The sequence below is a fragment of the Scyliorhinus canicula genome, chromosome 6 (genome assembly GCF_902713615.1).
Source record: "Scyliorhinus canicula chromosome 6, sScyCan1.1, whole genome shotgun sequence".
In the NCBI taxonomy this organism is placed as follows: Eukaryota; Metazoa; Chordata; class Chondrichthyes; order Carcharhiniformes; family Scyliorhinidae; genus Scyliorhinus; species Scyliorhinus canicula.
This window is the reverse complement of record NC_052151.1, coordinates 120,613,054-120,637,803: the sequence shown is the minus strand read 5'-3', so window position 1 is coordinate 120,637,803 and position 24,750 is coordinate 120,613,054. Positions and strand designations below refer to the sequence as shown.

Sequence of the window (24,750 nt, the reverse complement as noted above, 5' to 3'; positions counted from 1 at the left end):
TATTAAGAATTAAATTTGAACTAAAAGCAACTCAGTAGCGCTCGTTAAATAGTGTGATGAGTTGACAGAAGAGAATTTTTACAATAGATGAAGCAATATCAGAATTAAATATTGCACGAGGCAAGAAGAAAAACTGAAGTGTTTATGATGCGGGAAAATTGCTGCTGGAATATGGGGGTCATTTTAAAATCAACAGCACTATACACAAAAAATGTAATGTTTTTTCAATCTCATGCTCAGTTCAGTAATTTCAGCAGCTCAGCTATACCACTGCTGACTCTTGTATTCAGCTAACTAACCCTGCTGGCTATCATTTTTTTAAAATTCAAATCTGATTGGAGAAAGTAGGCAAATTTCAGTCCACTTTATATCGCAAAAGATTTCCCATGGACAGTGAACATCAGAATTGGTCAACCCTACCTTAAGTCAGGGCTTTACCTCAATATTCAATTTGGAAATTGATACGCCCTGCATGTTATTTACTAGCATTTTAGCTAGCAGAACTTTGCGTCTAACCCACAGAACAGGCATCCAACATGAGAATGTAAGGACACAGGAGCTTATGGAAAGAACTCTGCCATATTAGAATAAGTGTTCATAGCCAGCTCTTGGCTTTCTTGAAGTATTTTTTCTTGCACTTACTTTTAAAACACAACTCTAATACTTGCACCAATGGATTTTGCAGTGGGAATTCCCTTCAGAGGTGCTTGAAGTAGGAAGACAGAGAGACATCAGGGTGGTCAAGCTGCATAAGAGATGCTCTGGATCACTCATGGGTATCTCAACACCTACAGGCTTGAAGAAAGCTCACTTTGGCAAAACCAGTGCAGATGGTGACTCCCATTCCCAAGAGGTGAAGAAAGCAGAGCTAATAGCAACACTAAAACCAACTGCAACTTCCAGCCACACTGCACTATTAAAGCATGCAATTTGAGTGTTCTAGGTACAGCAAGCACAGTCCCAGCGACATCCTGGCTTCTGTAATGACCAGAGCTTTAGAAATATCCACACTAATGGACGATGGTAGTGTAGAGGTAACGTCACTGATGAGCAATCCAGAGACCCAAGTTCATGCTTTGGGCTGAGGGGTTCAAATCCTAATGCAGCAGTTGGGTGTAATTTGAATTCACTTAATAAAAATCTGGAGTAGTCTCAGTAAGTGACATGAAACCCATCTGGTTCATCCTTTAGGGAAGGAAATCTGCCAATCTTACCTGCTTCAGCCTACGCGCGACTCTGGACTCTGAAATGGCCTGGCAAACCACTCAGATCAAGGTCAATTAAGGATGAGCAGCATACGTTAGCCTTGCTAGTGACAGCCACATACCATGAAAGAAGAAAACTCAAATGCCCCTAGCCAAGAGAACTCAAATATCAGTACCTGTTTGACAATGTTGAAGATTGCCAGCTAATTCCTTCTCACAAGACCATGAAAAATAAGAGCAGTAGATCATACTGCCTGCTGCACCAATTCACAAAGCTGATCTGCCTCAAATCCACTTTCCCACTTGTTCCATATATCCTTCTATTCCCCAAGAAATCAAAACATTGTCAATCCCAGCCTTTGACATACTCAACAATGAAACATCCACCGCCCTCTGGGGTGGACAATTCCAAAGGTTCACAACCGAATGCAGAAATTTCTCATCTCAGCCCGAAATAAACTGACCCCTTATTCTGCACTGTTGGGCATCATATTTCAGATGTGACATGAAACGGAGAACAGCTCTCCTCAGCTGGATATTAAAAAAACATCTCCTTCGAGACTGGCATTACCATTCAATAAAATAGCATAAAGTAGGCCATTCAGTCCATCATGTCTGTCCTTGCTCTTTGAAAGGGCTATCCAATTAGTCGCAGTCTCCTGCACGGGCAGCACAAGTGGATAGCACTGTGGCTTCACAGCGCCAGGGTCCCAGGTTCAATTCCCAACTGGGTCACTGTTTGTGCGGAGTCTGCACGTTCTCCCCGTGTCTGTGGGGGTTTCTTCCGGGTGCTCCGGTTTCCTCCCACATGCCAAAGACATGCAAGTTAGGTGGATTGGCCATGATAAATTGCCCTTCGTAACTAAAAAGGGTAGGAGGGGTTATTGGGTTACGGGGATAGGGTGGAAGTGAGGGCTTAAGTGGGTCGGGGCAGACTCGATGGACCAAATGGCCTCCTTCTGCACTCTAGGTCCTACGTTCTGCTCTTTGGTCTTGTAATTTTTTTCATTTTCCCTTTTAAATCCTACTATTGAAGTAATATCCATCAAAATCCATTTAGGAACTTGTTGGGTAAAATTTCTTCCATTCCTCCCAATTAATTATTTTACAAATTAAACGCAAATCTGTATTCTCCCATTACTTTACCATCACCTTTGGAAACTGCTTCTCTTTACTTTCACCCCTCCATTATTTTAAACGTTTCTATCAATCTTCTTAGCCATCTCTCCTCCAAGGGGAACCACAGCTTCCCCAATCAACCCTGGAATAATTTCAGGTAAATTTCTTCTGTACCCTCACCAAAACAGTTTCATGTCCTTCCGAGTGTAGTATCTGGAACTAGACAACACTCAAGTTGGGCTGAACTAGCGTTTTATATAGATTTAGCATAACCCCCTGGCTTTCTGTTACAGACCAGGGTCCCATACACTTTATTAATATCTTTTTTTTTCAAACTTACTCCTACCACCTTCAAATACACTTTATTAATATCTTTTTTCTTCAAACTTACTCCTACCACCTTCAAATACATGCTCTTGCACCATAGCAGGGCCCTCCACCATCAATGTTCTGGATGTCATCATAGACTAGAAACTTAAGTGTCCAATTATTTTTTTTTCCCCCCAAATAAGGGGCAATTAAGAGTAGCCAAAGCACCAACCCTGCCTAACTTTGGTTGTGGGGGTAAGACCCACGCAGCCACGGGGAGAATATGCAAACTCCACACGGACAGTGACCCGCGGCTGTGATCAAACCCGGGTCCTCGGCAACGTGAGGCAGCACAGATTGACTAGAAACTTAAACTGGACCAACTACACAATTGTCATACTCATCAAAGCTGTTCAAAATGTGAGGCTTCTGCAGCAAATAATTCACCTTCTGACTTCCCAACACCCTACCACCATCAACAGGGCATACATCAGAGGAGTGATGGAATATTCTCCAATTGCCTTGAAGGGTACAGCTTCAACTAAGGAGTTTGGCATTATCCAGGGCAATGCTGTCTTCACGATAAGCAAACGCTTTCAGTGGTTTAACCGTTCACTCCTCCATCGGTGCTTTGTTGCTGCAGTGTGCACCATCTACTACATGCACTGCAGTAACTGGCTGAGGCTTCTTCAGCTGCACTTGTCAAACCCATAACCTCTACCATCTAACAGGATAAAAGCAACAATATCTCCTCCAAGTCCTACAACATCCTGACAAGTATATTTCATTGTTTTTCCTAATTGTGGCTGGGTCAAAATCCTGGCACTCCTTTCCCAACCCTATTGTAGAATTGTATTCATAACAGGCAGAAAATATATAAGAGGCTCACTGCCACCTTGGGCTGAAAAATAAATATGGTCTTGGCACAAAACTCTTCCATGCTCAAATGAATGAAAATGACAGTCATCAGACTCAAAACGTTAGCTCTTTTCTTTCCCTACAGATGCTGCCAGACTTGCTGAGATTTTCCAGCATTTTCTCTTTCGTCGAAAATGAATATAATCTGGACTGATATTTAAATGCAGTATTGAAAGAAAATATTCATTGTTAGGAGGTACCATCTTTGAATTGGGATGTTACATTGATAAACAGTAACTGTTCAGGCAGATAAAAATCTAATCAAGCCTGAAGAAGTTTTTCTGGTGCTCTGGTCAACATTTATTGGCTAACGGGCACCCCATAACAATTGGGTTGTAACTTCTGAGTTCCAAGCTTCTCCCAGACTCTGTGTCAAACCTGTTTTCAACATGGTCCTCAGAAAACCTGGCTCTTGCTAAATGTTCTTGCCACTGTATCCGAACATCAACCATATGTGTGCAGTGGGCATAAAAATTAAAGATCTAACCCAGCAGTAAACACAGCACGCCCATACTGTAAACAGTGTAAATGCATTTGTAAAGTATTCAAACACATTTCAAAATACTGAACAATAAAACTCTACTGTTCTATGACAAGTTCACAGAATAGTTATTGGAAAATTAAATTGCAAAACATTAAATAGTCACGATTTTTTTAAAAAATGATTATTTTTTTTAAAATGTTTTTCATACCTGTATGCTTTTTTGATTTCCTCTGGTGTAGCTCCTTTCTCCAATCCTAGTGACTTGTATAAACTTTCACCTGTTCGGGACATTGTACGTTGAAGTCGTGGTGTAGCCATGTTGACAGGCAGCTTTAAGAGAAAAGCATATTTTAGCTTGATATGAACTTTGCAGCATTTCAACATGTATATTCTTATTAAATGCAGCTTCATCATGTAGGCCCTGTGCCAGTTTTTGATAACCGCACCAGCCCTTTATTATCTTTAAAATACAAGGATATGGCTATAATAGTTTGTTTGTGGCAACAGGCAGACAACTTGTGAAATCAAAACTTCAAAATTGGGAAGTGTCCAATTAGAAAGGGAAGTTTCCCTACTTTTAGTATCCAAAGATTCACAGGTTAGATCACAAACCAAAATACAGACTAAAGCAAATTTAAAGTTCCTAACTATTATGAAAATGGGACATAACTCCCAATCAGATGTTAGCCACAATACACTGGTGACACAAACTCTTGCATAAAGCATTTAATTTCAATACTGTCAGTTTAGTTTTTAAAAAAATATTTTTTATTCTCCTCCTTTTTCACATTTTCTCCCAAATTTACACCCAACAAACAATAATCAGTAACCAATGTAATGTCAATCTCCATATCAATAACAACAATCCCATCCTCCCACCAAACCCTCAAACAGCAGCCCGCATGCCAACATAAACAAATGACAAAAAGGAATCAGGAATCACCCAGTGACCATGAACACGTAGTATTCCTCTCCCCAACCCTCCCAGTCCCCAACCCCCCGTAATGTGCGATGTGATCCAATTCTCAAAAGTGCATAATGAATAACGCCCATGAATTGTAGAATCCCTCCATCCTTCCCCTCAGTTCAAATTTGACCTTTTCAAGCGTCAAGAATTCCAGCAGGTCCCCACCGCCACGCCAGGGCACAGGGTGGAGAGGTTGATCACCACCATAACAGGATCTGCCTTGGGGCGCTCAATGAGGCGAAGACTGAAACATCTGCCTCTGCGCCCTTTTCCAATTCCGGTTGGTCCGACACCCCAAATATGGCCCCCCAGTTTCAAGTGCACCACTTGAGATTAACCTAAACACCTCCTTCCAGTAATCCTCCAGCTTTGGACAGGACCAAAACATATACCGGGATTTGCGGGGCCCACCCCGCAACGTTCACACACATCTTCTACCCCCTCAAAGAGCCGGCTCATCCTTGTCCTTGTAAGGTGCCCTCTGGACACCACCTTCAGCTGTATCAGCCTCAATCTCGTACACGGGGTGGGGGCATTCAACCTCCGGAGCACTTCACACCAGAACCCCTCCTCCATACCCTCTCCCAACTCTTCCTCCCACTTTGCCTTGATCCCTTCCAGCAGCGCCTTCTCCTCCTCCAAAATAATCCCGTAAACTGCCACTGTCAGTTTAGTTGCTGTACATGTTTGTTCAGTGGAACAGTCACAATTCTGTTCAGGTGTAGGGAAGATGGAGAAGAAGAAGGGATGAATCACATACATTTAATCAATGTTAGCTAGATCAAAACCCAAGTCTGAAGGTACATTAGGCTGGTTGTCACTTTGCCCATTTTTCGACTTGTATATCTGGCCATCCAAGACAGGCGTTGTAGCTTGTGGATGGAAAAAAAAAATTGGGGACAGGGTAAGCCCCACTAAGTCCAACAAACTACGTGTTAAAAGATATTTATCCAAGCTACCCAGTTTCTCACCATAATCACTCAAAATTATTTTTTTCTTGCCAAAGATGCAGCTAATTGCCTTTCACTAACCTGTTATATTCTGTGAGGGAAAATTTTATCTCATTTCTTACTTTGAATTCCCAAATATATAAATTACCATTACCTGGTATTTGAATCATTCACTAATGAACAATTTAACAGGGCAAGTGTCAATTTTGGGTGGCATGGTGTCACAGTGGTTAGCACTGCTGCCTTACAGCACCAGAGACCTGGGCTCGGGTCCGACCTCGGGGGACTGTGTGGAGTTTGCACTCAGTGTGGATTTCCTTTGGGTGCTCCGGTTTCTTCCCACAATACAAAGATGTGGTTTGGTGGGTTGGTCCTGTGTCTGTATTGGTCGCACCCCCACAACCCAAAGATGCGCAGGGTAGGTGGATTGGCCATGCTAAATTGCCCCTTATGGGAAAAAATAATTGGGTACTTTTAAATTAAATAATAAATTGGCCTGAGGTGGAGTTACGGGGATAGTTTGGGCCTAGGCAGGGCAGGCTCTTTCAAAGGATCGGTGCAGACTCGATGGGCCGAATAGCCTCCTTCTGCACTGTATAAGGATTCGATGAATTTCATTCATAATTCTAAATTTAATCTCAAAACATGTCGCCTTCCCCAAAGCGATGAATCCTAAATTACTTAATTACTCTCAAAAACTAAAATTTCTTACGTCCAGAATGTCTCCACACGGCTCACCCTCTGGATCACTTTTAAGGTGAAGAGGAAGTGCTTAAAAAAAATTGCTGTGGTCTGGGGCGGTTTGAATGACACACCCAGTGAATAGATACAGAATTCAGCTCAACATGCGGGCAAGATATCATATGGCAAATGAAAATGTGGCAATTAGCTTGGCTGCTTCTATTTACAACACAACATAGAACATAGAACGATACAGCGCAGTACAGGCCCTTCGGCCCTCGATGTTGCACCGACATGGGAAAAAAAAACTAAAGCCCATCTAACCTACACTATGCCCTTATCATCCATATGCTTATCCAATAAACTTTTAGATGCCCTCAATGTTGGCGAGTTCACTACTGTTGCAGGTAGGGCATTCCACGGCCTCACCACTCTTTGCGTAAAAAACCCACCTCCGACCTCTGTCCTATATCTATTACCCCTCAATTTAAGGCTATGTCCCCTCGTGCTAGCCACCCCCATCCGCGGGAGAAGGCTCTCGCTGTCCACCCTATCTAACCCTCTGATCATTTTGTATGCCTCTATTAAGTCACCTCTTAACCTTCTTCTCTCTAACGAAAACAACCTCAAGTCCATCAGCCTTTCCTCATAAGATTTTCCCTCCATACCAGGCAACATCCTGGTAAATCTCCTCTGCACCCGTTCCAAAGCTTCCACGTCCTTCCTATAATGAGGCGACCAGAACTGTACGCAATACTCCAAATGCGGCCATACTAGAGTTTTGTACAACTGCAACATGACCTCATGGCTCCGGAACTCAATCCCTCTACCAATAAAGGCCAACACACCATAGGCCTTCTTCACAACCCTATCAACCTGGGTGGCAACTTTCAGGGATCTATGTACATGGACACAGAGATCCTTCTGCTCATCCACACTACCAAGAATTTTACCATTAGCCAAATATTCCGCATTCCTGTTATTCTTTCCAAAGTGAATCACCTCACAGTTCTCCACATTAAACTCCATTTGCCACCTCTCAGCCCAGCTCTGCAGCTTATCTATGTCCCTCTGTAACCTGCAACATCCTTCCGCGCTGTCTACAACTCCACCGACTTTAGTGTCGTCTGCAAATTTACTCACCCATCCTTCTGCGCCCTCCTCAAGGTCATTTATAAAAATGACAAACAGCAACGGCCCCAGAACAGATCCTTGTGGTACGCCACTCGTAACTGAACTCCATTCTGAACATTTCCCATCAACCACCACTCTCTGTCTTCTTTCAACTAGCCAATTCCTGATCCACATCTCTAAATCACCCTCAATCCCCAGCCTCCGTATTTTCTGCAATAGCCGACCGTGGGGAACCTTATCAAACGCTTTACTGAAATCCATATACACCACATCAACTGCTCTACCCTCGTCTACCTGTTCAGTCACCTTCTCAAAGAACTCGATAAGGTTTGTGAGACATGACCTACCCTTCACAAAACCATGCTGACTATCCCTAATCATATTATTCCTATCTAGATGATTATAAATCGTATCTTTTATAATCCTCTGCAAGACCTTACCCACCACAGACGTTAGGCTCACCGGCCTATAGTTACCGGGGTTATCTCTACTCCCCTTCTTGAACAAAGGGACCACATTTGCTATCCTCCAGTCCTCTGGCACTATTCCTGTAGCCAATGATGACCTAAAAATCAAAGCCAAAGGCTCAGCAATCTCTTCCCTGGCTTCCCAGAGAACCCTAGGATAAATCCCATCGGGCCCCGGGGACTTATCTATTTTCACCTTGTCCAGAATTGCCAACACTTCTTCCCTACGCACCTCAATGCCATCTATTCTAATAGCCTGGGTCTTAGCATTCTCCTCCACAATATTATCTTTTTCTTGAGTGAATACTGACGAAAAGTATTCATTTAGTATCTCGCTTATCTCCTCAGCCTCCACACACAACTTCCCACCACTGTCCTTGACTGGCCCTACTCTTACCCTAGTTATTCTTTTATTCCTGACATACCTATAGAAAGCTTTTGGGTTTTCATTGATCCTACCTACCAAAGACTTCTCATGTCCCCTCCTTGCTCGTCTCAGCTCTCTCTTTAGATCCTTCCTCGCTTCCTTGTAACTATCAAGCGCCCCAACTGAAACTTCATGCCTCATCTTCACATAGGCCTCCTTCTTCCTCTTAACAAGAGATTCCACTTCTTTGGTAAACCACGGTTCCCTCGCTCGACCCCTTCCTCCCTGCCTGACTGGTACGTACTTATCAAGAACATGCAATAGCTGTTCCTTGAACAAGCTCCACATATCCAGTGTGCCCAACCCTTGCAGCCTACTTCTCCAACCAACACATCCTAAGTCATGCCTAATGGCATCATAATTGCCCTTCCCCCAGCTATAACTCTTGCCCTGCGGGGTATACTTATCCCTTTCCATCACTAGCGTAAAGGTCACCGAATTGTGGTCACTGTTTCCAAAGTGCTCACCTACCTCCAGATCTAACACCTGGCCTGGTTCATTACCCAAAACCAAATCCAATGTGGCCTTGCCTCTTGTTGGCCTGTCAACATATTGTGTCAGGAAACCCTCCTGCACACATTGTACAAAGAACGACCCATCTAATGTACTCGAACTATATCTTTTCCAGTCAATATTTGGAAAGTTAAAGTCTCCCATAAGAACTACCCTGTTACTTTCGCTCTTTTCCAGAATCATCTTCGCCATCCTTTCCTCTACATCCCTAGAACTATTAGGTGGCCTATAGAAAACTCCCAACAGGGTGACCTCTCCTTTCCTGTTTCTAACCTCAGCCCATACTACCTCAGAAGAAGAGTCCCCATCTAGCATCCTTTCCGCCACCGTAATAAGTTGCAGAGACCATATTTCTGACTGATCCCCTTGGAAAACAATACACATCCTATTTATTCGGAACACCTAGTTTGCCATCATCAGGTAGGCAGGTGACATATAGTATAATGCTGTTGTGATTATACAGTATGGCTGAAATTTTACTGTCCTGTTTGTTTGCTGCTGACAAAATGGAGGAATCGCAATCGCACCCAAAGCAGGAATCTGAGACCAAGAGAAAATGCTGGAAAATCTCAGGTCTGGCAGCACCTGTAAGGAGACAAAAGAACTTAACGTTTAGAGTTCAGGTGACCCTTTGCAAAGAGTCATCTGGACTCAAAACATTAAGCTCTTTTCTCTTCTTACAGATAGACATAGACATAGAACAGTACAGCACAGAACAGGCCCTTCAGCCCTCGATGTTGTGCCGAGCTACTCAAACCCACGTATCCATCCTATACCCGTAACCCAACAACCCCCCCCTTAACCTTACATTTTAGGACACTACGGGCAATTTAGCATCGCCAATCCACCTAACCCGCACATCTTTGGACTGTGGGAGGAAACCGGAGCACCCGGAGGAAACCCACGCACACACGGGGAGGACGTGCAGACTCCACACAGACAGTGACCCAGCCGGGAACCGAACCTGGGACCCTGGAGCTGTGAAGCATTTATGCTAACCACCATGCTACCGTGCTGCCCTGATGTTGTCAGACCTGCTGAGGTTTTCCAGCATTTTCTCTTGTGGCCTTACTAATGTCTATTTAACCCTGGGCCATCGTACCAATGACAAAAGTCAAGAATATTGATCAACCATTTCAACCAATGTAATTCATATTTTAACCAATTTATTTTGGGGAGTTTTCCTGTGCAGTAGTACGCAAAGGAACTGGGTAATGAAAGTAGTCTTTCATTTGTGCATTCTACCATTTCACTACTCTGACATGATTTGCATCTTCCTCAGCCATACAGCAGAAGGCAACAGCAAATCACAATAGGATTTTGCCAATCATGGACCAATCCAATGGAAGCTCATGTTCACCAACACCCACTTTGGACATGGTACCTAGAAGAGGATTTGTTGGTAGTCAGCTGAAAGCAGTTTGATACAATTCAAGTGTATTGGTGGGACACTTCAGAGAGCAGTTGAGGCTAACCACGTTGGCATGGAACTAACAGACAGATTCCTCCCCTGAAGGGTGACATTGAACCAGTTAAGTTTCTATGACAAACGCTCAGCCTTCATTCACTTTTTCTAGGTCCAGCTTTACATTTCCAAATTTTTATTTAACCAAATTCAAAATCTCAAACTACCATGAGAAATGTTTAAACTCCTGTTCTCTGGATTACTAATTCAGTCACATAGCCACTCCACTACCACATTCTATGAACGTATCCTAAAACACAAGTATTACGATCCCGGACCAGACCCTAAATGTTGCAGGGATACCGGACAGAAACCCCAATACTTAATTTAATTTGTAAGACTGTGTGGAAAGGATACTTTGCCCCAGGAGTGATTTCAGGCACAAATAGGGATATGGTATGTTGAAATGAGCTTTATTACTAACACAGTATTAATAACTTCATTATAAATAAATAGTTGTCAATTACCAATTAAACAATGCTCATCAACACAATAACCCATAACTGCTATTTTTATTGCCACTCAAACAACACCCATCTCAAACCAAAATCCACTGTTAAATAGTTAGCAGACTCAGGAAAACATGTTGTGAAGAGACATCTTGGATTAACCACTTTGAGAAAGCGATATCCTTCAGGAACCAGCTGCAGATCCTTGCCTGTCTCAACTTACTGTTTAAACTGACGACCCTGTTCACAAGCAACCATTTTAACTCACTATCTTGAGATCAACTGCTTTGGATCTGCCCCCAGTTAAATCTTTAACTGAAATGCTTGGAAAGTAACTGTTAGTCTGTCTACAGGCAGATCTTTAACTGAACTGTATTGAGAGCAGTTGCTTGTCTTCTGTTCACATCCCAATCAAAAACTAAACTGAAACCCCAACAACTGACTGCCTCAGCCCGTGGCTCCTCCCATTAACTACCTCATCTCACTAAGCTGAACACAATGTCTCTATTTATTCTCCATGAATCCTCTTAATATAAACAAATATCCATTAGCCCAGGCATTGTCAAACTCGCGGGCGGGTGTTGGGAGGATCGCGGAGTCGTCCGTCGCGGCGTTCCCTATCGGGCAAATCCGCAGCAGCCGGCTATTAATAATGCCCGCTCCAACTGGCCTTCAAAGTGGCCGCGAAGATATAAAAAATGCAGCCACACTGTGCATGTGCGCCCGATCATCGGTGCGCATGCGCAACATGCGCACCGATGATCGGGCACGCATGTGCAGCGCGGCCACATTTTAAAAAATATCTTCGTGGCCATTTTGAAGGCCGATTGCAGCCTGCATTAATAGCCTGCTGCTGCAGCTGTTGCGCGTGGATTTGCGCGATCGGAGACGCAGAACATTTAAAAAATATATATTTTAGGTAATCTTCCTGCCTCAAGGGCGGCAGAGAGCAGGTCATGCCACCCGAACGTCGATGTCACATGCTTTGGACGCAATTGCAATTCCTCCATTTTGTCAGCAACAAACGAGCAACAGGATAGTAAAATTTAAAATGGATCGGTTTGTTATAAGGAAGAGAGGGCCAGAGACACAAACAGGCCATGATCTCACAACTAAACCTGCTGGACAGAGTGGCTCAGGAGAATCCACAGCAGGACAAAGCAGTGCTGGTGTGAGCTCCAGGTCCTCTGGTGAACAGTCCATTAAGCAGCTGAAATCAGGCACAAAGCAGTATAAAGACGGTTTTTTATGGTATGGATTTATTAATTGTGCCAATGCAAATCAGGATGCAAGGCCCATGTGTGTTGTATGCAGGGAAGTACTGGCAAGTGAAAGTTTAATACCCTCAAAACTTCAAAGGCATTTGAAAACTAAGCATGGGGAGTTTGAGGACAAACCTCTTAATTTTTTTTCAAAGGATGCAAGGAGAACTTAAATTGTCAGCTGAAGTCCTCAGCAGAAATGTTACATTGAATGACAAAGTACAATTAGCTACATTAAGCTACCATAGACATGTAGCTAAAGAGAAAATGCCCCACACTATAGCAGAGAGATTAATTCTCCCTGCAGCATTATATTCCATAGTCATAGATAAGAGGTTCGTTGAAAAAGTGAAATGCATCCCACTTAGTGACAGCACAGTGGCTCGCTACATTTCTCATATTGCTGAGAATTTAGAAGCCCAGCTTATTTATCATTTAAAGTCAGCGCAGACGTTCTCAATACAACTGGATGAAAGTACAGATGTTTCAGATTGTGCAACTTTGCTAGTTTAAGTTAGGTATGTTTGGCACAATGAATTTGTTGAATATTTTCTGTGCTACCTGACTTTAGCAACCCGCACAACTGGCGCACAAATTTTTGAAGCTTTGAATAGTTTTGTGGTTGGAAAGTGCGGGCTCGACTGGGTTCTTTGCTGAGGAATCATGTGATGGAGCAGCCAACATGACTGGGAAAAACAGCGGAGTTATAATAAAGATTAAGGAGGCAGCTGGTCAGGACATTAGAACATAGAACATAGAACAGTACAGCACAGAACAGGCCCTTCGGCCCTCGATGTTGTGCCGAGCAATGATCACCCTACTTAAACCCACGTAACCCATATACCCGTAACCCAACAATCCCACCATTAACCTTACACTACGGGCAATTTAGCATGGCCAATCCACCTAACCCGCACATCTTTGGACTGTGGGAGGAAACCGGAGCACCCGGAGGAAACCCACGCACACACGGGGAGGACGTGCAAACTCCACACAGACAGTGACCCAGCCGGGAATCGAACCTCGGACCCTGGAGCTGTGAAGCATTGATGCTAACCACCATGCTACCATGAGGCAAACAATGTTTGGAATCATTGTTTTATTCAGTGAGGCACTGGCATCGAAAGGATATCCATCCGATCCTGAAGTGGTGTTGAAAGGAATAGTGAAAATTGTGAATTTCATTAAACACAGCCCACTAAATACCAGACTTTTTGACACTCTGTGTTCCGATATGGGGGCTGAGCACATTTATTGTTCCTCACAGAAGTACGTTGGCTGTCAAAGGGTCGGGTGCTACTCAGAGTTTATGAACGGAGGTACGAAATCCACCCTTTTCTCCTTGAGAAATTGTCCCCTCTGGCTGATTAGTTTGCTGATGAAACTTGGATGCCAACAATGTCTTACTTTGCAGACATCTTTTTAAATTCTAAATGAACCGAACCTCAAATTGCAAGGGAAGGATTATGATTGCTTTTGACACTGAAGAAATCGAAGCTTTCCCATAGGTATTGAAAGTTTGGCAATTGCGAGTGCAAAGCCAAAAGTATGTGTTTCCCACACTGCTTCGACACATCGAAGAAAACAGCATTAGTAAGGAAACTGTAAATGGACTGGCAAGCCTTATTCAGTTGCATCTGGCTGCACTGATCAATAATTTTGGTCACTACTTTCGAGAGGACAAGCTTAAGATTTTGGGAGAGAAGAGGTGGGTAGAGTCTGAGACCCCAGAGTCAATTATTAACTTGCAGCTGACTCCAAATGAAGAAATTGAGCTTATGCGCCTGAGCTGTGACAGTGCGTTAAAAACACGGCACAAGTCAATGAGGCTGTCAGCATTCTGGAGTAGCGGCTCTAAGAAGTAGCCGGAGCTGAGTAAAAGAAGCATTTTGTTGCTCTTGCCCTTCACAACGACCTACATGTTCAAGTTTGGATTTTCTATCCTCACAAAAATGAAGACGGCACAAAGGAACCGGCTGAATCATTCACCCGATATGCGCATAGCCCGCTCTTCCTGTGAACCTGTTGGAGTGAGATCGTGAGGACCAAGCAAGCTCACCTCTAGAGAAAATAGTCGCGAAGGACGGCCGCATGGGTCCTGAAGGTTGTCTGCCTTGAAAACCAAAACATGACTGCAGCAGTCTTACACACACACTAACCCAAGGTTAACCCTTACTGCACCAAATACATATAATACAAAGTATCTGAAATTCCTACATTCATTACACAAGCAAATAGCAGACATTCTGACCACAATATTTCAATATGGAATCTGTGCTAGTTAAGGATTGCCAATGTCATACCTCAGTTGAAAACAGGATAAAAAATAAACCAGGTAACTGAAGAGCACTAAGCTGAACTTCTACATTGGTTAAGCATCTGTAGGTTACAAAACACACAAATATTAACACTCACTTCAAAAAGACATGCATTACTTAAGAGTTGCCAGTGCGAATTTAGAAAAAGTAGATAAATGAGAAGCTAGAAACTGAAAAGCAGAGAAATATAGTGCTTTAATGTACAGAAGTCACTGTAAACAAGTGGACAGGTACAAAAACTCATTTAAACGGCTTATGCAATGTCAGCTTCCATTTCAAGAGCGTGGAATACAAGTTACAACGGTTGCGCAAATTAAACTACAGTTGTGTAAAACTCTGGTAAACCATGTCCAGAGTACTGCTGTCAAATCTGGTTCCACACTAACAAAATATGTTTGCCTTCAACAAAGCATAGCATATATATGCAGCTGAATGATAGCAGGGTTAAAATGGTTAAATGAGGACGTGCTGCAAAGACTAGGCTTGCATTCCCTTTAGATTAAAAGCAACACAACTGAAGTATTGATCGGGTAAAGGGAAATAATTTCCTCAGGTGACAAAATACAAACGGTGACATGACCGTAGAATTAAAAAATGATTTATGGAAGCACACATTCACCCATTAGCAGTGGAAATTTGGAAGCCCCCACCCAAAACGGTATTGATTTTAGTTCCACAGTTCATAGCTATCCATGCCCTTAATGGGAACATGAATGCTTCAGACAGAAGCATCGAAAATGTTGAGCTCCCAAAACGAGACTGATAGCAATCTATAATCAGCAAGCCTGAACTATGCACTAAGCTCAGTGAGAGGGAATACTGTATATGTAGGTTTAAACATTTGTACGGAGCTCCACTTAGTGGGCTCATTTCTAATGCTCCAGAAATCATATTATTGCAGTTTCTCATAACATTTCTTAAAAATTCAGAAAGTAATTTTCCCAAAGAATCTCAGAAGACTCAAGACCATTTGTGCGTTTCTAATATGTGGCTGGACTGGAGTTTTATTACAGCTAAAATAGTGGATTAACAAAAAACTAAGAAGTGAACAAAACTCTATTAATGAAGCAATTACTTCCATCAGACTCAATGCAGTATTGCTGTAAAAGAGACAAGCTGTCAAAGCTTTTCATCTGTCACGCATCAAGACAAATGCAAGATTGCCCAATTTTAAAAGTAACAATAATTTATACGGCACGAAGAATAGGACGACGATTAGTTGGCATGTTGACTTTAATTGGTCGAGACGTTTTATTGTCACCTTTCTTTTGTTTACTCAAAAAAGGTGCAATGTCTGGACAAATTCCTTTAGCCTGCAGGGGACAGGTCCCTGCATAGGAATTTATGTAGTTTCTGGAAAGCGAAAGGGAGTCACACTGCAAGCCCGACTAATAATTTAAACTGGTTGCTCGTATAATTCTTAGCACACTCAGGATTGTTCAGCAAGGGCTGCCCAATAGCAGAATCATATCTAACGTTAAACATTCTGAGTTTTGACAGCACAGATTAGTTAAGTATGATTAGAACTCTACTTTTTGCAAACAGTCAAATGCAAGTGCTGTTTGATATGATCCAGCAGTTGTTCGGACAAATGGCCTACGCATCTGGCACTGAAATTGATATCACATTTTACTCATTTGTTTAGTAGACAAAATCTTTTTATCCCAGCCTTAAATGTACTAAATGGTGGAACAAGACTTACAACACCTTTGAGTAAAGTAATTTCTCCTCATCTCAGTACTGAATGATCGGTCCCTTATCCTGAGACGGTGTCCTCGTGTTTTAAAATCCCTCACCAGTGGAAATAATCTCTCAGCGTCAACCCTATCAAGCCCCTTCAGAATTTTCTGGCTTCAGTGAGATTTCCTCTCATTCTTCTAAACTCTCGAGAACATAAGCCCAATTTACTAAGCGTCTCATCATGGGACAATCCCCTCATCCCAGGGATCAATATAGTCAACCTGCACTGTACCTCCTCCAAAGCAAGTATATCTTTTCTTTTTTTTTAATTTAGGGGCAATTTAGCACGGCCAATCCACCTACCCTGCACACATCTTTGGGTTTTTATTTGTTTATTTTTTTTATAGGATGTGGACATATCTGGCCGGGCCAGCATTTGTTGCCCTACCAAGGGGCAACAAACAATTTCAACTAGTTGCTGTCGGTCTGGAGCAACCCTCCCCGATGAACTTAATGCATTCTATGCTCGGTTTGAGCAGGTAACCAACAATCCGCTGTAGAGTGCCCCAGCAGCCCATAATTCACCCATATCCACCATCACAGTTTCCGAAGTCAGATCGGCCTTCCTGAAAGTGAACCCACGGAAGACGATGGGCCCGGATGGGATCCCTGGTCGTGCACTCAGAGCCTGCGCATACCAGCTGGCAGAGGTATTCACAGACATCTTTAACTTATCCCTACTCCACTCCGAGGTCCCCACCTGCTTCAAGACGACCAGCATCATACCGGTACCAAAGAAGAACCAGGCAACATGCCTCAATGACTACCGCCCGGTGGCCCTGACGTCAGTTGTAACGAAGTGCTTCGAGAGGCTGATCATGAAGAGCATCACCTCAATACTCCCGGAACGCCTTGACCCACTTCAATTCACATACCGTCGCAACCGGTCCACATCAGACGCCATTTCCCTGGCCCCACACTCATCCCTAGAGCATCTCGAAAACAAGGACTCCTACATCAGACTCCTATTTATTGACTACAGCTCCGCCTTCAACACCATTATCCCAGCCAAGCTCATATCAAAGCTCCAAAACCTAAGACTTGGCTCTCCACTCTGCAACTGGATCCTTGACTTTCTGACCAACAGACCACAATCAGTAAGAACGAACACCAACACCTCCTCCACAATAGTCCTCAATACCGGTGCCCCGCAAGGCTGCGTACTTAGCCCCCTACTCTACTCCCTGTACACACACGACTGCGTGGCAAAACATGGTTCCAACTCCATCTACAAGTTTGCTGACGATACGACCATATTGGGCCGGATCTCGAATAACGACGAGTCGGAATACAGGAGGGAGATAGAGAACCTAGTGGAGTGGTGTAACGACAACAATCTCTCCCTCAATGCCAGCAAAACTAAAGAGTTGGTCATTGACTTCAGGAAGCAAGGTACTGTACACACCCCTGTCAGCATCAACAGGGCCGAGGTGGAGATGGTTAGCAGTTTCAAATTCCTAGGGGTGCACATCACCAAAAATCTGTCCTGGTCCACTCACGTCGACGCTATCACCAAGAAAGCACAACAGCGCCTATACTTCCTCAGGAAACTAAGGAAATTTGGCATGTCCACATTAACTCGTACCAACTTTTACAGATGCACTATAGAAAGCATCCTATCGGGCTGCATCACAGCCTGGTATGGCAACTGCTCGGCCCAGGACCGCAAGGAACTTCAGAGAGTCGTGAATACCGCCCAGTCCATCACACAAACCTGCCTCCCATCCATGGACTCCATCTACACCTCCCGCTGCCGGGGGAAAGCGGGCAGCATAATCAAGGATCCCTCCCACCCTGCTTACTCACTTTTCCAACTTCTTCCATCGGGCAGGAGATACAGAAGTCTGAGAACACGGACAAACAGACTCAAAAACAGCTTCTTCCCCACTGTCACCAGACTCCTAAATGACCCTCTTATTGACTGACCTCATTAACACTACATCCTGTATGCTTCAACCAATTCCAATGCTTATGCTTATTGTATATCTTGTGTTGCCCTATTATGTATTCTCATGTATTTTCTTGAATTTTGTTTAATTCCCTTTTCTTCCATGTACTGAATGATCTGTTGAGCTGCTTGCAGAAAAATAATTTTCACTGTACCTCGGTACACGTGACAATAAACAAATCCAATCCAATCCCATGTAGGCCAGATAAGGAGAACAGATTTCCTTCCCCAGATGGGTTTTTACAACAACGACAATGGTTTCATGGTCATCATTAGACTTTTAATTCCAGGCTTTTATTGAATTCAAATTCAACCATCTTCTCTGATGGGATTCGAACCCATGTCCCCAGAGCATTACCCTGGGTCTCTGGATTACTAGTCCAGTGACAATACCACTACGCCCCTGCCTCCCCTTCATTGTGGGGGTGAACCCACACAGACATGGGGAAAATGTGCAAACTCCACACGGAAAGTGACCCGGATCAAACCCGGGTCCTCGCCAGTGCTAACCATTGTGCTGTGTCGCCGTATCCTTTCTTAATCTGGGCCGGTTTAGCTCAGTTGGCTGGACAGCTGGCTTGTACCGACTGAGGCTATTCATGAAGGCCCCACCTTCCCAACCTTTCCTCTTGCCCAAGGTGTGGTAATCCTCAGGTTAAATTACCACCAGTCTGGTCTCCGCCTCAAAGGGGAAAGCAGCCTATGTCATCTGTGACTGTGGTGGCAACTTTACTTTATCCTTTCTTAAATATGGGGACCAAAACTGCAGTTTTTCAGATGTGGTATCACCAAAACTCTGCACAACAATTGTAAGAATTCTTTATTCACGTACTCTAATCCCCTTACAATAAAGGCCAACATGCCATTGCCTTCCTCATAGCTTACTCCACCTGCATGCCAACTTTGTGTTGTGTTCAAAGTGACTTGGGTGTGTAGCTGTACATCAATACATATCATTTTTACACCGTTTACAAAATATATTCTGCTTTTCTATGTTCACAACAAAAGTGAATAGCTTCACATTTCCCTACATTATACTCCATCTGCCATCCTGTTGCCAACTCATTTAACCTGTCTATATCTCTTTGCAGCCTCAGTGACTTTCCCCACAGCTTGGTCTCAAATTCAGAGATGAACTTAAGCACGAGATGCATCACATTAAGATGTTTAAGGTGATTCTAACATGAAGCTGCGGATTCCAAGACAGCAAATGTGTCATCTACTTTTGGGAATATGCAAGGGGTAGGAGATTAGGGTTGTTCTATCAAAACGTGTTTCTCATGAAAACTGGGCAAAAATGGGCCTGAGGGGATCCCACGGCAACACCATTGATTTGAGCATACATGGTGTACTTAAGATGAATTTAACTGTGCAGGTTACTGAGTTTGTGTGTTCAATTAATAGAGATTCAGAACACAATGACCAGTCTGGATTGCCTTGGTAACACAGCGCACATGTCTAAGGCTCTCTTACCAGTTCTCTCCAGCTTTGACAAAGTCACCAGACTCCCCTCTCTCCACAAATGCTGTCAGACCGGCTGAGATTGTCCTGTATTTACTGTTTTTGTTTAAGATTCCAGTATCTGGAGGGCAGTGCAGTTATGCTAGGTGGTGACTCTAATGGATACAAATGTGAATTTGTTATTAAGGACAGTGTGCATTTTGTCAATATAGTTGTGCCTGTTAAGGATGACTATTCTAGTCCCTTTGTCGGGCCTACGGATTTGTATATCTGGGTAGGCTTCGAAGATTCGCAACACCACCAGACATTCAAGATGCAAGTGAAAATTGGACAAGGCATCGTGTATCTCACAAATGCATACACTAGATTGGCTGGGCATGCTTTCAAGGACCATATTTTCACTGGAGACTGGTTTATGGCAGGATAGCTGAGAATAGAAGAGGTCAAACACTGAAAATACCTCTTCCCGTTTGATGTGTGGCATAGCAATACCAAAATTGAAGTCATGCGCGAAGGCAAACTCCTTAATTTTGGAGGGTAGATGATAAACAAGATAGCGTCAAAAACATATCTCCTTTTTCAGCAATACTCCTTTTTCAGCAATACTCAAGCTTTGTAGTACCAAATAGCTAGTTGCATACTCGAGGACAAAGATCAAATTCGGTTATCAACAACATTGTTTGAGTCATAGGTGAGTTAAGAACAGGTAAATACGCGATTGAATTTCTACGAGGGTGTATTAGAAAGCGAGCTTACTTCCAAGGAAGTACGCAGGGCATTCAGCGCCAAGGCTTGTTTAAAAAAAAATTAAAATCCATGTAACATCACAAAAACTTTCTCTTTGTGATGGGTTTTGAAAAGGAGAGACAATATAAACCAAATGACACAATTTTAAAGGTGGTCAAGCAAGAGAGGGGGAACTGGGGGGTTTATGAACAGAAACCTTTGAAGGTAGCAAAACAAGTTGTGAAGGCACATGGGATCCTTGGTTTTAAAAGCAGGCTTGGAATACAAAAGAAATGAAGTTGTGCTAAATCTTTATAACCCATTGGTTAGCCTCAGCTGGAGTATTATGTACTTCTGGGCACCACACTTGTACGATTTAAGGTTTTGGAGAGAGTGCAGTGAAGATTTAATGGAATGGTACCAGAGAACACAAACTCAAACCCCTCTCTCATGTTCCTTTCTCTACCGAGTAGTACTATACTCCCAATGCTTCACTTGATGCCTGTGTCTACGTATTTACATTGTGTATTTATGTATGTCCTATGGTTTTTCATGTATGGAACACTGTCTTGACTGTACGCAGAACATTACATTTCACTCGGTACACGTGACAATAAATCAAATTCAAAATAAAGACTTAAGTTATTTGAATAGACTAGAGAAGTTGGGTTATTCGCCTTCAAGCAAAGATCAAAGGGAGATCTGAGAGGGGATTATAAACCTCGAAGGCTTTTGACAAAGTAAATAAGGAGAAACTATTTCCATTGGCAGAAAGGTTGGCAGCTAAAGGACAGAGATTTAAGACAACTGGCAAAAGGACCAGGAGGAAGACATGTTGTTATTAAATAATGCAAGTTGTTGTGATCTGGAATGGTTGGCTTGGAAGGGTGGTGGAAACAGATTCAGAACAACTTTCATAAAATGGAGATGCCGGCATTGGACTGTGATGGGCACAGTAAGAAGTCTTACAACACCAGGTGAAAGTCCAACATGTTTATTTGGAATCACGAGCTTTCAGTGCTGCTCCTTCATCATCCTTTCAGAAAGGAATGGATACATACTTGAAAAGACAAACATTGTTCAGGCTGCAGGGAAAGAGTAGCATAAATTTCCCATCTCTTTCAAAGGGTCAGTACAGGTGTGATGGGCCAAATGGTTTCCATCTGTGCTCCATAGTTTTTTCTCAAAAATTAGTTACTCCCAATTCTATAATTTGCAAGTTCATTGAAAACCCACCTAACCAAGACTTGAACTAGTTATTTACTCAGATTACTCATTGGTTTGTGAACAAATACTTGTTCCAATATATTTAATCAACGTTTCAGAGAAACAACCTCTTTGAAAGTCGAGCTGCCCAGAAATGTATAATTCTAGCAAATCTCCCTTGAACATGGAAGGTTAAGTCGAGAACGCCCGTTTCTCTAGTCTCTCCATGCAAATAAAGTCCTTATCCCTGGTACCATTCTAGTGAATCTCTTCTGCATCCTCCAAGGCCTTGTCTGCTCCCAGGGGGACCTAAAACATCCATGGCAACATTTCAAAGTCGAGCTGGGGAACTCTACCCAGTGTCCTGGCCAATATTTATTTGGTCACCACGGTAGCACACGTGGCTAGCACTGTGGCTTCACAGTGCCAGGGTCCCAGGTTTGATTCCCACTGGGTCACTGTCTACGTGGAGTCTGCACGTTCTCCCCGTGTCGGAGTGGGTTTCCTCCCACAGTCCAAAGACGTGCAGGTTAGGTGGATTGGCCATGCTAAAATTTCCCAGTAGTGTCCAAAAAGGTTATGAGGGGTTACTGGGTTATGGGGATAGGGTGGAGGTGAGGGCTTAAGTGGGTCGGTGCAGACTCGATGGGCCGAATGGCCTCCTTCTGCACTGTATGTTCTATGTACCACCATGGTGCTGTTTGTGGGACCTTTCTGTGCACAATTTGGTTCCTGCATTTCTTCCATTGGCTACACTTCCTTAGCTGTAGTACTTTAGGATAACCCGAGGTTACGGAAGCTGCGAGATAAATGAAAATCTTGTGGCATTAACCACCTCCGAGTCTTAACATCAACCTACCAAATTGAAATCCTCAAACATTGTTCTTCATGCATCATCTTTTCCCGAATCTGAATACAACTTTCTGTTAGACTAGTTAATGCATTTGTAATTTGTTTACGTTAGCTAAAAGAGAAAAGAAGATTACAGCTGATTAACTGGTTGATTAACTCAGCGGTACAACTGGCGATCGTAGACCAGCTTTATTATATATTCAAAAAGCAGCTAATGCGTACAAGTTGTCTATTAAAATTAACATGTGGGGTTGCTGAACATACCATCAAATTAAGGCAGCACTTCGAGAATTCTTACAAATGGAGGCAGGCACTACTGACTGCACAGCGACTATAAATCTATAAAATTCTAACAGGACTAGACAGGGTAAATGTAACAAGGATTTCCCTGATGGTGGGAGTTTCCGGAACCAGGGGTCACAGTCTGAGGATACAGGGTAGACCACTTAGGCCAGAGATGAGGAGAAATTTCTTCACTCCGAGAGGTCAGTCTGCAGAATTAGCGAAAGTTGCTGAGGCCAAAACATTATATATTTTCAAGAAGCAGTTAGATATAACACTTGAGGCAATGGGGATCAAAGGATATTGGGGGGTGGGGGTAAAAGAGGTGGGATATGGCTGGATTATAATTAGCTATGGTCATGATGAACGGTGGAGCAGGTTTGAAGGGCCAAAGGGCCTTCTTCTGTTTTTATTTTCTGTGTTTTGATGTAACTTCAACAACTCGTCCCACTGCCCACCACCAAACGCATTCACTCCCACCACTCTGGTAAAACATAATTCCAATCTTTTCATGGTCTCCCCATCCTCATCGACTCCCATCTTTCCCAAACCAGCTTCACTGCAAAATCCCCCAACAGCACTTACCACGACCGTCCCTATCAGAAACAAAGCTGATGTTAAGTTCCACTCAAAAATCTTGAGCACTGAGACATCGGCTGACATCGCAATGTCGATGGGAGTGAAATACTGTCAAAAGTGCCATGTTTTGTATGAAAGGTTAAACCGAGGTGGACAAAAAAAGACAACTTCAAAGAGAGGGGTGTTATCCCCAACGCCTTGAGTGTTATTCATCCCTCAGTCAACAGAGAAGAAAAAAAGTGATTATCTGGTCATCATCAGGTCACCATTTGTGAGATCTTGCTATGTACATGGTTTCTATATTACATCTAAAAACAACTAGGCAGCCGGTGGTGGCAAGAGCTACATAAATGAAAGTTTTTCCAACTCCATCCCCCCCTCCCGTCTCCATCCCATCCCTCTCCCTCCATCCCATCCCCCCATCCCATCCCATCCCCTCTCCAACCCTTCCCCTCTCCAACCCTTCCCCCTCCCTCCAACCCTTCCCCCTCCCTCCAACCCTACCCCCTCCCTCCAACCCTACCCCCTCCCTCCCTCCAACCCCCTCCCTCCAACCCTACCCCCTCCCTCCCTCCAACCCTACCCCCTCCCTCCAACCCTACCCCCTCCCTCCAACCCCCTCCCTCCAACCCTACCCCCTCCCTCCCTCCCTCCAACCCTACCCCCTCCCTCCAACCCTACCCCCTCCCTCCAACCCTACCCCCTCCCTCCAACCCTACCCCCTCCCTCCAACCCTACCCCCTCCCTCCAACCCTACCCCCTCCCTCCAACCCTACCCCCTCCCTCCAACCCTACCCTCGCCCTCCAACCCTACCCTCGCCCTCCATCCCTACCCTCGCCCTCCATCCCTACCCTCGCCCTCCTCCCCTCGCCCTCAATGATTAAATGACAAGAGCAGAAAGCAGACACCAGCCGCCCGGCGGTTCCATTTCTCTAATTCTTTTTCCAACCCTGTGCGAGCTGCAGTGGTGTCGGCCTCAGCCGCATCGCCCACGCGGAGAGCGGGCAGAATGAAGACCCGCGCCTTACCTTCCGGCCCGGGTCCGGCCCCGGGATCAGGATCGGAGACTGGAGTGGCGGCCGCGCGCAGCCGGCGGAAGTGCAGCCGGAAGTGCGCATCACGTGGTGCAGCGGCAGCTTTGTCTCCAATGGGAACCGCTGCTCGGGGGGGGGGGGGGGGGGCCACGGCCCCGGGTCAGGAGCGGTGGGGCCACGGCCCCCGGGTCAGAGGGGGTGGGGCCACGGCCCCCGGGTCAGAGGGGGTGGGGCCTCTGCCCCCGGGTCAGAG

At 44.1% G+C, this 24,750-nt stretch overlaps 1 protein-coding gene across 7 annotated transcripts in view; it reads right to left on the bottom strand.

Annotated features, from left to right (window-relative positions):
* dnajc5ga (DnaJ (Hsp40) homolog, subfamily C, member 5 gamma a) overlaps positions 1 to 24,619 on the bottom strand; it is a 61,216-nt gene extending 36,597 nt beyond the window's left edge. For 2 of the 7 annotated variants that reach the window (XM_038800019.1, XM_038800020.1), the window contains exons 1-2: positions 24,492 to 24,619; positions 4,244 to 4,365 (exon numbers count right to left, since the gene is read on the bottom strand). In XM_038800019.1, the coding sequence (XP_038655947.1) occupies positions 4,244 to 4,365; positions 24,492 to 24,581 (212 nt within the window). In that variant the 5' untranslated portion in view covers positions 24,582 to 24,619. Of the gene's footprint in view, positions 1 to 4,243; positions 4,366 to 14,653; positions 14,730 to 19,829; positions 19,973 to 22,608; positions 22,714 to 24,491 lie in introns of those variants that run through there. The other 5 variants (XM_038800022.1, XM_038800023.1, XM_038800021.1 and 2 more) reach the window with 5 other exon arrangements.
* Positions 24,620 to 24,750: the final 131 nt, after the last annotated feature.